Raw genomic sequence first — 14,512 nt, forward strand, 5'->3', positions numbered from 1 at the left:
CCACGGGACACGCTCTTCCTGTTGCTGGCAGGTGCAGCGCTGTCCCAGCTCCAAAGCAGAGACATTTCACATGTTGACATGTCACCTGCTGACCCTTCCCAGTGATGCAAGCTCCCTGGACAGGACTGCCAAATTATTCGGGCTTTTGCCTTTTTAGTGGTTACAAAGTCCTGGAAAGTATTGAGAGGTGAGTGCGTCCCATAGGTTATCAGTTCTAGTTTGCTCTTTTTACCACTGGAAATTAACTATAATTAGACTTCCTAGTTGGGACTAGTGGTAAAGAACCACCTGCCAGTGCAGGAGACCCAAGAGAGGCAGGTTGATCCCTGGGTCAGGAAGATCCCTTGGAGGAGGAAATGGCAACCCACTCCAGTATTCTTGCCTGGGAAATCCCATGGACAGAGGAGCCTGGTGGGCTGCACTCCATTAGGTCACAAAGAGTCAGACATGACTGAAGTGATTTAACATGCACACAGCCTGATACAACAACTTTGGATATTATACTGTGTGACTCTCATTTGAACGATACTAGGCTTATTGTCTCATCTCATTCAGCACATGGATATTTATGTGTGTGTGTATAGCTGCAGCTCTGTAGTGTCTGACATTAAATGTTAGACACTATCAGGTAATATCTGCTGTAAGAGAAAGAACAAGCTTAATAGACAGGGTAATGTCCACATCCTAAACTCCAAGCGCTGTGAATATGGCACCTTATGTGGCAAAAGAGACTTTGAGATGAAGACATTTTCTTGACTAATCTGAGTGGCCCAGTGTCATCACAGTGGTTCTTATAAGAGGGAGGCAGGAGCGTCAGGCAGAGGAGGAGATGCTGTGGGTGATGGAAGCAGAGATCAGAGGGAGCTGCCCTGAGCCAAGGGATGCAGGCAGCTTCTAGCAGCTGGGCAAGCAAAGGGACAGATTCTCCCCTGGTGCCTCTGGAAGGAAGGCAGCCCCAACGACACCAAGAATTTAGCTCCCTAAGACCCATTATGGATTTCTGACCTCCGGAACCAGGAGTGTGTGTGTGTTAAGGCACTCTGTTTGGGGGGATTTCTTACAGTAGCCATGGGAACTGATACACTACTGCCAATTCTGTTTACCCAAAGGGATACCTTTTTCTCTTAAATATCTTCCCTCTCCCTGTCTTTCCCCCTCTACAGGAGATATGAGGTTGGGTGGCCAGGCAGTAGGAGAAAGTGAGCCTGGAGCCAGAGCAGCTGAGGGTCATTAGTGCGTGTCCAGGGCCAGCGGTGGAGTGGGGCGCGGTGGGTGGGGCCTCTGGCTGGTGACAGAGGCCATCTGGCCAAGGAAACTTGGATGGAACAATTCGAAGGGAATTCTGCTTTGTTTGGATTTGGTTTTGTGCAACCCCCCTCAATCAGCAATTTGAATCTTTTTCACATTATAACCAGGCCAAGTCAACTGAAGCTTTAAATAGGAAATTATTCCATTCTGGAGAAACACTAATTTTCATCAGGAAAATGCCTTCGACTCGAATTAAAGAGCTGCCTTCAAATCCTTCCACTGCTTTCTCATTTCTCTATCAGTTAAATGACTTTTCTCAGCACGGTGTCTGAACGTATTACTATTTTACTGTGTCAACACTATCAAAAGAGAGGCAGAGGAAGTATTTATGTATCCTCTTAGGTACTTAAGGGTAGGACAACTATTAAAGGCTCTGCAATGCTATGAACACTGGAGTTTTTCAAAGAAGGCCATTTTGGGAAACATAATGGGGCTACTTTATGATCTTGTAGAAGTTTTGGCTTTTATGGTGTTTGTTTCTGTCTTTTTTTCTGTCATCATTGATTCCTCTTCATGAAAGAAAGTACTTCCCTGAACCCAAAGCCCCGGCTGGTTGTTGGGAGGATCTGGGGCCTTTAGCTCTCTGCTTTTGAAAGTTGTTTTGCTTTCTTGGGTCTCAGCTTTTCTGTCTGGAAAATAAGAAAGTGGTGCCCAGTGAGGCCCAGTTTCTCTCCAATGCTGATTTTCTAAGATTTTATCAAAATTATCACATATGCTAAGAGAGAAAGGTGAGCTGGACCTAGTTTCAGGTTTCTGGACAAGATTCTCCACATTGGCCTTCAGAATTGAGGACTTCCCTGGCGGCTCAGATGGTAACGAATCTGCCTGCAATGTGGGAGACCCGGGTTCGGTCCCTGGGTGGGGAAGATCTCCTGGAGAAGGAAATGGCAGCCCACTCCAGTATGCTGGCCTGGAGAATTCTATGGACAGAGGAGCCTGATGGGCTGCAGTCCATGGGGGTCATAAAGAGTCGAACGAGTGAGCGACTAACCCTTTTCTTTTCAGAACTGACTCAGGAAGATGACCATGCACTGTGTCTGCTGGACCAGCATGCTCGGTCCAGAGTCAGCCGTGGGATGCAGTGTGTCCCCCAGCCCTGTCCCTCTCAGCCTGTCCCCAAGTGGCCCACAGATGCCAGAAGAAGGGTGACTTTCTCCAGAGATTAAACCTTACAGAAGCGGTAGTTAGCACAGATGGGGAATTCCAAACTACAGGACCTTCTCCAACCACACACTGGGGTGGGGCTGGTCCTCCAGATGAAGGGGAAAGGTCCACGGGAGGAAGGAGGGGTCTCTTAGAACCTGCAGGCCGTTGTGACCACTTTACTTTGGTTTCAGCTGGAATGAGCTCAAGAGCCATGGGAGGGTCTGGAATAAAGGAGTGATGTGATATCGCTTATTTGTGAAGGAAATGACTCTGACTTCCGAGTTGAAACTGAAAATTGGACTTTAGGGCGATAAGGGCAAAAGCAGGGAGATGAGACAGGAAATAATCCAGGAATGAGAGGAGGGTGGCTGGCATCAGGATGGTAGGAGTGAGGGGAAGGGAACTGCTTATCTTCTGGGGACATTTTGAAGTTAGAACCCCTAGGATTTACTGATGCATCAGACATGAGTTTGCGAAAGAGCAGTCAAGGGTGAATCTAGTAATGTAGAGGGATGGGGGCAGAGATGACTGGGGAAGGGGCGTCAGGAGTTTGCTTTGGGATAGATCAGATTTTTACGTTAGATGTTCAAGCAGAAATTGTAAGTGGATGACTGAACATAAAAGTCGGGCATTCAGAGGGAGTTCTCTTTTTATGAACTGTCCTTTCTTGTATTTTGGATCCCAGTTAATGCAATTCTTGTACATTAAGATAATGAATTCTTTGCTATAGATGTTGTCAATAGTTCTCTTTATTTGGTTTGCAAAAGAGGAGTAAAATTTCCCCACTATTAAGTATTTTGCTGTTTCTTCCAGGGTTTTTTTTTTTTTTTTTAAAGCATTTGATATTCTACGTTCACTGACTTAGTATGATTTTCAAGAATTTTTGATTCTTGATTTCATTTTGGGAATTAATTTTGGCTTTTGGGTTGACATGAAGATCCAAATAGCTTTGGCGAATTTGGAGAATGGCTATTCTAACAGACTGAAATTCAAATGGAATATTTGTCTGGGACATGGCATTTAAATTTAACCTTGTCAAAACAGAAGTTAACATATGTAATGTGTGACTTAAAAGGCTAATGTGACTTTTGGCATTGTTGGTAATATATGATGTGAGTATTAAGAAAGACTGCAGTCCTGCTTTTGGAGTGCTGAAATTGGTTAGAGGTACAAAGGAGCTGGGATTCACTCAGAAGTGAGTCAACTCAGAAGACAACCTTGGGAGGGGCGAGGGGGTTACTGAGCTTCAGGTGTAATCCCAGCAAGGAAGCTCTTCTCAAATTCCACAGTCCTCCAGAGAGGCGGTTGAGAATAGGAGGAAAGGAACACCAGCAAATAAAAAATAAAATAAAAAGGAACACCAGGTTTGCAGAGTAAGCTTGGCAGGGGCTGGGGGGATAATTAGTAATAGGACACAGGAGCAAAGCTTTTTATGCTTTTTTTTTTCAGACTCTGAACTGAATACGATACCAACTGTGTACTCAGTCATCTAAGAACTGTGGGGAGCTGGAGGCTGGGTGCTGTGGAGTTGGTGGTCTGGAAAATGGGAGATGTTAGCATACAAGTCAAAGGAATGGCTATGATGTAGCCTGGGAAAGAGAATGACAAGAAGTGGACTCGTTATAAAGTGTTGGGCACATTCTAGACAGAATACTGTCTACCTGAGCTCTCCCTTCCCCTGGGTCTGTGTTCCTCGCAGAACATGCTCACGGTCACACCACACACACACATCCTCAGGAGTCTCACTGATAAACTCAAATGTGGACTATTTGCCTCAGGTGAAGGATCCAGCACTTGGGCAGTTTATCTTCCTTTTTCTGACAAAATGGTACATAAAACTCACCTCTTCTATAAAGCTTTCCTAGACAAACCTTAGTGGATTAGCTACTTCATTTTTTTTTCAACACACCCCTTATGTCAACCTCACATATGAATCTTTCCATGTTTATCTCATGCATCCCTTAAATAGATTACAGTATATTTTATATATTATAGGTAGTATGTACAATAATAATGATTGTGCATAATCATTATGTATGTGAAAGCTATTTGTATATTTAATTAAATTAAGGAATTGTTTGGTGACACATCTAGCACTTGTGATTTATTTTTTTGCATTGTGATTTTAAAGGCCAATTCATGCCTACATCATATCTTCTTTTGATTATAATCTGTCTGAATGCAGAGCTGTTTCCCTATTATTTTTAGAGCCCTAGTAGTGGTGACTAGTTGGACACAATGTTTATATATTTGCTTGTTTATTTGTTTTTTCATTCTTCCATTCACATACTAGGTATTTCATTGAGTGTTCTTCGAGGCTAAGGGAATATAGCAGTGAACAAAACAGAAAAAATACCCTGCTGTTGTGAAGCTCACATGCTGGTGGGGAGAGACAGATAATAAGTTCACAATTATGAAATAATAAATAAGTAAGCAATATTAGATGGTGGGAAGTACTATGAAAAAAAGATAGTAGAGCAAGAAATGGAATGAGGAACTATTGGTCATTCCCCTTTGATCATAAAGCATAATTATAGAGTTTATAATAATTAACTAAAATGGTACCAGTTACCTTTAAAAGTTATGTGTTCTCCTTTTGAAATAAACTTAGTATAACTTTAAGTATAACCTCATTCAGGGAATGAAGTAATTTACCTAAGTTTAATTGAATCTGTGAATCTGAGAACAGAACAGAGCTGTATCTGCAGAGATTATTTGTCAAAGGAAGGCAGTGGTTAGTTCAAGGCAAATTATGGGAAAGTGGATGGTGTTGTTTTATGATTATCATCCATTCCTTTATCTAAGGCAGGGAGAACTAGATTTAGATTAAGTTTCGCTTACAGATGTTGCTGCCCACTCCCCACCTTTGGATGTTTTAATGACTTTTCAACTTTTTAAAAAGATGGTACAAAAGTACTATGTATTCAATAGAAATTATACTTTGAATTTTGATCTTTCCCTGGACTAGTGATATGCAGTACAATGGTTTTGCCCAGCTGTAGGCTAACAGAAGTCTTCTGAGCATGGTTAAATCTTCTGGGCTTAGCCATGATGTTGGGTAGGTTAGGTATATTCTGTGCATTTTCAATTTTAGATATTTTCAACTTAAGATGGTTTTGTCTGGACGTAATCCCATTGTAAGTCAAAGAAGATCTGTATAGTAAATGTAGCTTGCTTTCATTTGAAGTAGAAATTCTGTTTTTTATTCCTCAAAAGCATATAATTTCTTTTTCCTTTATAAGTCATTTTTATAGAGGTATAGATTATTTACAATAAAATACAAAATACACTCATTTCAAGTCTTGACAAATGTATAGACCTGTCTAATCACTACTCTACTCAAGATTCTAGGTTTCCATTCCTCTAAAATGTTCTCTCTTGCCTCTGTGCAATCGTTTCTCCCTTTCTGCCTTGTATTAAATAGTTCCATTGATTCTATGCCCTTAAATGTTAGCCACCAACCTACTAAAAATACTTCTGGAAGTAGGTGGATTATAAAAAAACAAGTCTCCATAAATGAAATAGACTTTTCAAGCTCTACGCTTTCTTCCTGTGACTGTCATTCAATTTATTTATTTATTCTTTAGTCCATAAAAATATTTTTCTAATGTTTGTGCTACTTAGTATTTGAAAACCAATTAAACTGTATTTCCCCCAGAGGCCTTCAGTCAACGGCAGGATCAGCCATCTCTTGCATGAGCCAGAAACCTAGGCTTCATTCCACAAATTCCACACCCCTCACTCCCTGTTCCCCACCTTCAGGTTAGACTAAACACCCCTGAGTAGGTTTGGGGTCTCCCTCTCATCCTCTCCCCTGCAGGAAGCTTCCACTGTGTCCTCATGCATTTCCTGCCCCCTCTCACCTGTCCTCCAAGTAAGCTTTGCAGAGCTCAAGTCTGCCTGTGTGGCCCGCTGGCTGAGCAGCTTGGATAGCGCGCCCACAGTGCTGTATCCTGGCTCCCGTCCGCCCGCGCTGGCCCTGTCTCACAGCCTGCTCCCTCCTGTCCCCTCTTCTCTCTTCTCATGGATGTGGCTCATCCCGCCCACCGCAGGGCGGCTGAAGGGCTCCCTCTGATGCACGGTGCTTCCTTGACTGTTCCTTTGAGCCTGTCTCTTCAGGAAGCTTCCCTGGACTGCCTACCCTTCTCCCCCCAGAGCATCATGCTTCTTTCTTAGAGCTCAGCGTGTGTGTAATTTTATAGATATTCATGTGATTTATTTATCAGGTCATTTTAGCAATCAATTAAAGCCTATGAGCTCCTTGGGATAGGTGACAAACTAATTTCTATAGTCCATATGCCTGGAAAGACAGTTTTATGAATATCGTTAGAATGTAGCTGTGTAGAAAATTTAGTTGTGTGTAGAACTGAGTTGCCCAGAAGAATCCACAGCACACATTAAAAGTATATACTTGATTTTGGTTGCCTAGTTACCCTGGCTGGGTATCTAAGAGACTCTATTGGAAATTTGGGAAACACTGAAGAAAGTTATGTAATAGCGTAAAATTTAAATCACATTCTTTTTTACATTTAAAAATGGGAGTGACATCCAAAGAGATTTCTCTAGATTTCATTCTCATTTGTAAGTTTAGAGTATTTAAAGGAAACCAATGACTATCCTCATTACTGAAACAAAATTATGCATTTAGATTGGCAGAATATTTTATGCTATGATTAGAACTGGGCTCAGAAGAAAGTGTGACCCTTGCACAATGATTTTATTTCTTAATTTCCTTTTCAAAGCTATACATCTTTCCTGGAGCATCAGAACTCTGAATCATGGAAGAAAGTAAATTGATTCTGTATTCTTCAACCCTGCAATTTGGCAGCAAGAATATTTTTTCCTAAAAAATGACTCATTTACAAAGAGACTTTGTGTGAACGTGGAAAAGACTTTCATACTCTCAGAAATCTTGCAGTTGGGGGAAGGGTGGGTATTTGGACCTGCTAAAATTGCAAAGGGCAAAATAAATGTTGAGTAGTATTAATTGGTCTATGATAATGTGAAAGTTGCAGTTCTACAAGAAAACACAGAAACACCTATATTCCCAAAAAGAAAAACTCTAGCCTATATGAAAAGCTTATCATTTGTCCTATTTCAGGGCTTTTTTTTTTTTTTTTTTTTTGGTTTTAATGTACCCTGCTATGAGTCAAGCAATGCTTTATTTCTTGCTCCTCTTGGAAAGTGTTCTATGTTGTAATATTCCTCCCTGTTAACCTTTATTTTCCTGATTTTTAGTCCAAAATTTGTTTTACTGAATTTCATCCAACTTCTCCTGGTGATTTGCCTTGGGATCCCCCAGCTCGGATGTGGTTTTGGTTTTTCTTTATTTTGTTGCTAATCATGTTTCCTCTAGCGCTAAAATAATCCTTGAGCTTCTTGATACAATTAAGTTTTCAAGAATGCATCTTGTATGTTAGGAAAACAGCAGTCAGCTGGTTCTTATATAGTGGGAAGCATTGATTATTCCTGTGCTGCAATTTTTCTAAGGACAAAGCAAACAGGCCCCTCGAGACACACAGGACCTTTTTACACGTTCAGCATTGGATCTGCACATGTGCTGAAGAAAGCTTAAGTCATGATGTGATGCCCAGCCGTGTCATTCCTCATGCTCTGATGGTGGCCCTTAAGGCTAAAGTATAAGGTTCTGCAGAAGCGATCTATGGCTTTGTACACAGTCATTGAGTCTAAAGAAAAGAAAGAAGGTCACCTTTACTGAGATTCTAACACCTGTCAGACATTTTCACCTGTGAGTCTGTTGATTTATTGTTATTCTGGTTTATGGTCAGAAGCTGAGGCTTAGCTCTGTAAAATGGCTTAGCTGGAGTCCCGCAGAAAGTCAAGGGAGGAGCAAAAATTCAGCCCCAGGTCTTTTCCAGTTTTAAAATTCATTGTCTTTCCACTTCACTGTGTTGCCTCCCAAGACTTGGGGATGCGATGAGTGTGCCTGAGGTCACATTATGAGTCAGAGGTGAGCTGGGAACACTGTCTGGGGTATCTCCACATTGCCTTAATCCATTAAAATGTAACATAATCACTTACTCCTTCCTCAGAGGGGAGAGATGCCATGGCAGCTTTTGATCTACTAAAGATTAACTTTCTGAAAAAAGTAATAAAGTTCATATGACATTTGACTTAACTTTTGAAAAAAAAAAGTGAAAGCAAAATTTCATTAAATGAGAACCATTGCTGATGACCAATCATTTTGATACATAGTCAATTTCCATGTGACTTTCTTTTGAGGAATTTTATTAACATTTCTTTCCTCTGGGTCCTCAGAATTCTAAGCAATTTAAAACAAATCTGGGGACTTCCCTGATGATCCAGTGGTTAAGACTCTGTGCTTCTACTGTAGGGGACATGTGCTCAATCCCTGGTTGAGGAACTAGGATCTCTCATGCTATGCAGTCAATGATTATAATAATAATAATACCAGCACATACTAGGCATGCAATAAGTGCTAGCTATTAAAAATAAAGCAATAAAAATATGATCAAACTAGTCTGGCACATGGAATTCTTGAATCTGATTAACTATTCTAGAATCCTAGGACTGGATGTGTCACGAAGCATTTTCTGATGAGAGGGTATTTCTACCTACTTGGTCTAGTATGTAACTTGTGGCAATTTCTCAGTTTCATCATTTGCAAATGGGGATAATCTAGAACTGACCTTAAAAGGTGGCTGTAAGGATTAAGTAGATTAACATATATGAACATATTTATAGTTCATATATATATGAACTATATTTGTTGATTAATACTGTATAAATTATTGGTACTATTATTTTTTCCAATAATAGGAGCATGTTGTAAGTCATGTCACTCTCTCCAGATGGTGCATGCAGGGTTTTGAAGGATGTAAAGAGCATCTTGAGTGTTGGCATTTTTAATGGACCTGGTTCTGTGTAGCCACGTGCTAGCAGTGGCAGCTGAAAAGCAATTCCAGGCCCATCTGATTCCAAAGGTAGAGAGAAGGAAATTCAGTGATGACTGGAGTGGCAGAGATTCCAGGCTGAACAAGCTGCGTCCATGGCTTTTCTTTATCCTCCCTGATCTTGAGAGCATGAACCACGTGGTATTACTAATAGTTTCAATTCCAGAAGCTGCTAAAGCAAACATGGTTCCTTGGGAAAAGGGATTTTTTACACTTGCATTCTGTGTGGATGACTTGGAGGTGAATTTTTCCAACATTTGATTGACAAAATATGTAGCAGATGCTCTGTTCAATGATATATAGAAATAAATGATTCTTTGTCTTTCATCTCAAGGGGGCAAAATCCAGTGACACAGAGACAGTGCCATTCTAGAGAGCAGACGGTGGGTTTGGAAATTGCAGGTTGCTTTGTATGGAGTTTGAAGAGGTTAGTTTTGAGACTTGTTCATGGGGAGGAGTAAAATGTTTAAGGAGGGGGCCAGTGGACTCAAGAGAAATATGTTTAAGGAATACTGGAGAAGACATAATGATACATTTTGTGAACCAGCAAATGGGGAAAGATTGATGGTTGATGATAGAAATCATAGTCACTCCCATTCTGGGAGTAGCTGAGAGCATTTTACAAAATGAGAACTGCAAGTGTATATAAAAGGAGAAAAATAATAATCTGCAACTGATCTTTCTGAGGCCCTGTTATTGTTGCTATTATTGTTATTAGAGTTAGCAAAGGATAGTAAAAGGAATATTTGAAATTGGAATGGAAAAGCAGGGAATTCTGATGTCTCTAAAATTGCAGCTGAAAATGTACTGACACGTGACTGAGTGGATACAAAGATCCATGCAGACATTCATGAATAGCCATGTGGGAATGACGCTTTTGGGTTTAAGAATGAGGGTGTTATTGGAGACATTAATGAGATCTATACTAATAGTTATTGGCAATAGAAAACTGTGCCTGAACAGTAAGGTCTGAGAAAGATGGGATGTGAATAAAGAGGAAATGTTTGTAGGTGCCAGGTGGTCCAAGTCAACCTGACACTGATCCTGGGAAACTTGGACAAGTGTTGAGGGTCTGAAGTTTGTTTTGGAGTTTAGTGACCACACAGAAAATGAAGACTGAATAGTCTGCATCTGTCTGAAAAAGTTGTGTTTTACCAAGTTTCCAAATTCTGGAAGGATGTGTAGGACACAATGGATTTGAAAGTGACCTTAGCAGACAGCTCAGCCTTGGGAGGTGGGGGGATGCATCATAGCCATGTTTGTGGGGTGAACTTTCTAAATAGGCAACCCAAAGTCTGTTATAGACTTACCCTGAAGAATAGCATTCATCCAGGTATAATTTATTGCAGATGACCATAATCTGGTTTTTCCAGTGGTCATGTATGGATGTGAGAGTTGGACTATAAAGAAAGCTGAGCGCCAAAGAATTGATGCTTTTGAACTGTGGTGTTGGAGAAGACTCTTGAGTCCCTTGGACTGTAAGGAGATCCAACCAGTCCATCCTAAAGGAAATCACTCCTGGCTGTTCATTGGAAGGACTGATGTTGAAGCTGAAACTCCAATACTTTGGCCACCTAATGCAAAGAACTGACTCATTTGAAAAGACCCTGATGCTGGGAAAGATTGAGGGCAGGAGAAGAAGAGGACAGCAGAGGATGAGATGGTTGGATGGCATCACCGACTCAATGGACATGGGTTTGGGTGGACTCAGGGAGTTGGTGATGGACAGGGAGGCCTGGCGTGCTGCAGTCCATGGGATCGCAAAGAGTCGGACACAACTGAGCAACTAAACTGAGCTGATAATCAGGTAGTTTTAAAATGTGTCACATTTGTTTAATCCTCCAATCCTAGATGGTTTTCTTTTGAATACATTAAATGTGTTTCTAATGTGCAGAACATTTCTCCAGGAACTCTGAACATTGACTCTATTTCCCTCTCAAAGCCTTCCTTTGCAGTGAAGCATTTCTTGATAATTTTATTGAGCTAGAGATATTTAACACTGTTTTCCTAAAGACTGGACGGTGTGCATTCCTTATTAAGCATTTGCGGTTTGTAGTTGTGGTTTCTTAAACTTCTGAAACAGTCATGAAGTGAAGTTGTAGGTGTGAGAAATGTGAGAAAGAGTGAATTCTGAAATGGAAAGCTGGGAATTCCCTGGAGGTCCAGTGGTTAAGACTCTGTGCTTCTACTTATAAGGAGCACGGGTTTTGATCCCTGGTCGAGGAACTAAGATTTCGCATGCTGCGTGGGAAACCAAAAAGAAAATCAAAATGGAGGGCTGCCCTTTGTGAATATGATGAAATAATTATTTCTTGTTTCCTTCTCTTCAGGGATATCAGGGAATAGCAGGATCACCAGGTGTTCCAGGATCCCCGGGAATACAAGTACGTGGTCTGTGTACTCATAGTTTAGAAGTACTGTTTCTAGTGAACCAAAGAACATAACTAACAGAATTTTATTTTGTGGTTAATTTAGGGAGCACAAGGACTGCCAGGTTACAAAGGAGAACCTGGGAGAGATGGAGAAAAGGTAAATACACACAAACAAAGGCATATCTGGTTGTTTCAGTCACTCAAAGACAAAGGCTGTTACCTGTGAGGACCCTCATTCAATGGTGTTCATCCTGGTGAATTCCAAGATTTTGGCTCAGAAACATCAGGGACCATTGATAAACCACAGGAGGCGTTTATCACCAGAACAAGGTGGTTGTCCCTAGATGACCACTGCAGATGGCGTGGGTATTTGCCTTGCCCTGGTACTGCGTTCTCTGTCTGTGGTTAAGCTCCACAGGGAGCTGCCTTCTTAGAGAGAAGAGAATTATATGAATGCACTCTGTTCCCATGTTAGTCACCTCTAGCCATTTATCCATCTCTACAATAAAAACCCATGTTAGTCTTACTGGGTGGACTTCTTTCTCCTGTAGGGATTCTGTGGGTGCAGACATTTGTCTGACTTTCCTTTTCTACAGCTATGAGATTTGCTATGTTTATTTATTTATTTTTTGTTGAGAGTTTTTTTTTTTTTTTTTTTTAGGTGCTTGGGGGTATTTAACATATGTATTCATTCATTTTTTTTTTTTAAATTGGAAGAACTATGTTCTTTAAATTTGTTCAATATTTTAGTACCTCCCCAAGGATCCAGCCCTGGATCCAGGACACTGGTCCACATTCAAGATGGCCATTTGGATTTGCTCAGATCCCCAAGATGATTTGTTGGCTTAATTCCTAAAGCACAATCTTATTTCTGCGTTCTTTGAAGGCTCTTCTGCTGTTTGCACCTGATGAAAACTTGTGCTTAATTTTCTAGCTACAATCCTTGCAAAATGATTGTCTTTTAAAAACAGGGTGCATGGCATTCACACCTGAGAAACACTGATCTGGACTCCATCCATTTTATATTTTTGTGGTTGTTCATACTGGTTATAGGAAATTGTAGCTGCTCAAATTCTATCTCTGGATGGACCCCCTGGCAGATCTCATGATGGGGGTGCTGCTTTCAAGCTGTTTGATCTTGGCTTGTGATTTGATATCTTTGATTCTTATTTTGTTTGTTGAATCAATGGGGATTTCTTTATAGGTTTATATCACAAAGTAAGTGTGATAACATATGAAAAATACTTAGTGTGGTCCCTGGTACAGGATTTTCCTTAAATAAATGCTTGTTGTTTTATTGTTCTGTTCTGTTTACCAAGGAATGAGGTTGTGGTTGGGTTGATGCATGGGGGTGGCTGACATGTGTCCTGGGCAGAGAGTTTTAGGGCAAACAGAGCAGTTAGTGACCAAAAAACATACAGAGAAGGTGGAATTGGTCAGGGGAGCTCTGTAATGTGGGGGGAGTCAGGGAAGACAGAGCAACAACAGCAGTTGATAGAATTCTGGTAGAAATGGTACAAAATCTTGCCTCTCAAGGGACGTTGACCTCTGTAAATGTTTTTAGCCACTGGCAATCTCTGCCTATTTTAAATGATGAAGGTGCACATTAGGAGGTGATGGAGAGCAGGCTAGGCCCACAGGTATGGAGATGTTTTATATTTGTATGCTCTGGGCTATCATGAGAGACCCCCAACTCCTCTACGAGAATGAGGGATCCCACTGGGAAGCTGCAGCTATTTGTTCCCAGACCACGTGCTGGTCCCCTCACTCTGTTCTAGTCTACAGGATCATTGCTGTTTCTTTAATGTGTTCACAAGTAGCCTGATTCAGGCATGGGGTGAATATATAAAAGCATGCATGCGTGAATAAATGTATTCAGGAATGGATAAATGAATATATTTATTTAAATATTTTTGTGTTGACTTGGGTTTAAATGGTGAATTTTTATTCATTCACTACAAAAGAATTGGAGTAAAACACCTTATTTAAACATAAAGAACAGTAATCTACAAAACAAACAGACCCACAGACACAGGGAACTTGTGGTTGTCAAGGTGGAGGAAGGATAGAGGAGGGTGAGAGTAGGAGGCTGGGGTTAGCAAGTGCAAGCCCTTATAATAAGAGGAATAAATAACAAGGTCCTACTGTATGGCACAGGGAGCTATATTTAATATCTGCTGATAAACTGTAATGGAAAAATATGAAAAATATAAATATATACACACACACATACATATATGTATATACATATCATATATAGCAGCATCAGTTTGCTGTTTACCAGAAACTAACACAACATTGCAAATCCACTATACTCCAATAAAATAAAAATTAGGGGAAAAAAGAACACTGATTCTAGTAGTTGCCTCTTAAACTACCTGTTCTATCATTTTGAGTCATTATATTATCTTTAAAATAAAAGTGAGTGACTCTCACAAAGCTACATATTCTAATGAAGAAGACAAAATGAATAAGATGTATGTTTATATAAATTTCTCTGTTTTCAGCCTAGTAGTGATTTTGTTCAGTGTTGTTTTCTGAAGGTCATTGTTTGGGCATAAACTCTGGTGGACGTAGCCATGGGCCTAAAATCCCTATGCGTTGCCCCTAACTTCCCTCCTGACGTCTCATGTGGCTCTGAGAATTTCTTGACTTGAGAGCTACAATAATTTAGTGAGTTAAAGGCTTTTCCTTGGTTCTTTCTCCAGAATGTTCAGCAGAGGGAAGGTTGAAAACAAACCCTGGGGATGG

General features: G+C 40.7%; 1 protein-coding gene across 2 annotated transcripts in view; it reads left to right on the plus strand.

The window, feature by feature from the left end:
* Positions 1–14,512, plus strand: part of COL21A1 (collagen type XXI alpha 1 chain) — a 213,473-nt gene that overhangs the window by 106,197 nt on the left and 92,764 nt on the right. For both annotated transcript variants that reach the window (XM_065912290.1, XM_065912289.1), the window contains 2 exons: positions 11,720–11,773; positions 11,865–11,918. In XM_065912290.1, coding sequence (XP_065768362.1) covers positions 11,720–11,773; positions 11,865–11,918 — 108 coding nt within the window. The remainder of the gene's footprint in view (positions 1–11,719; positions 11,774–11,864; positions 11,919–14,512) is intronic.

The sequence above is a fragment of the Muntiacus reevesi genome, chromosome 20 (assembly GCF_963930625.1).
Source record: "Muntiacus reevesi chromosome 20, mMunRee1.1, whole genome shotgun sequence".
NCBI lineage: Eukaryota > Metazoa > Chordata > Mammalia > Artiodactyla > Cervidae > Muntiacus > Muntiacus reevesi.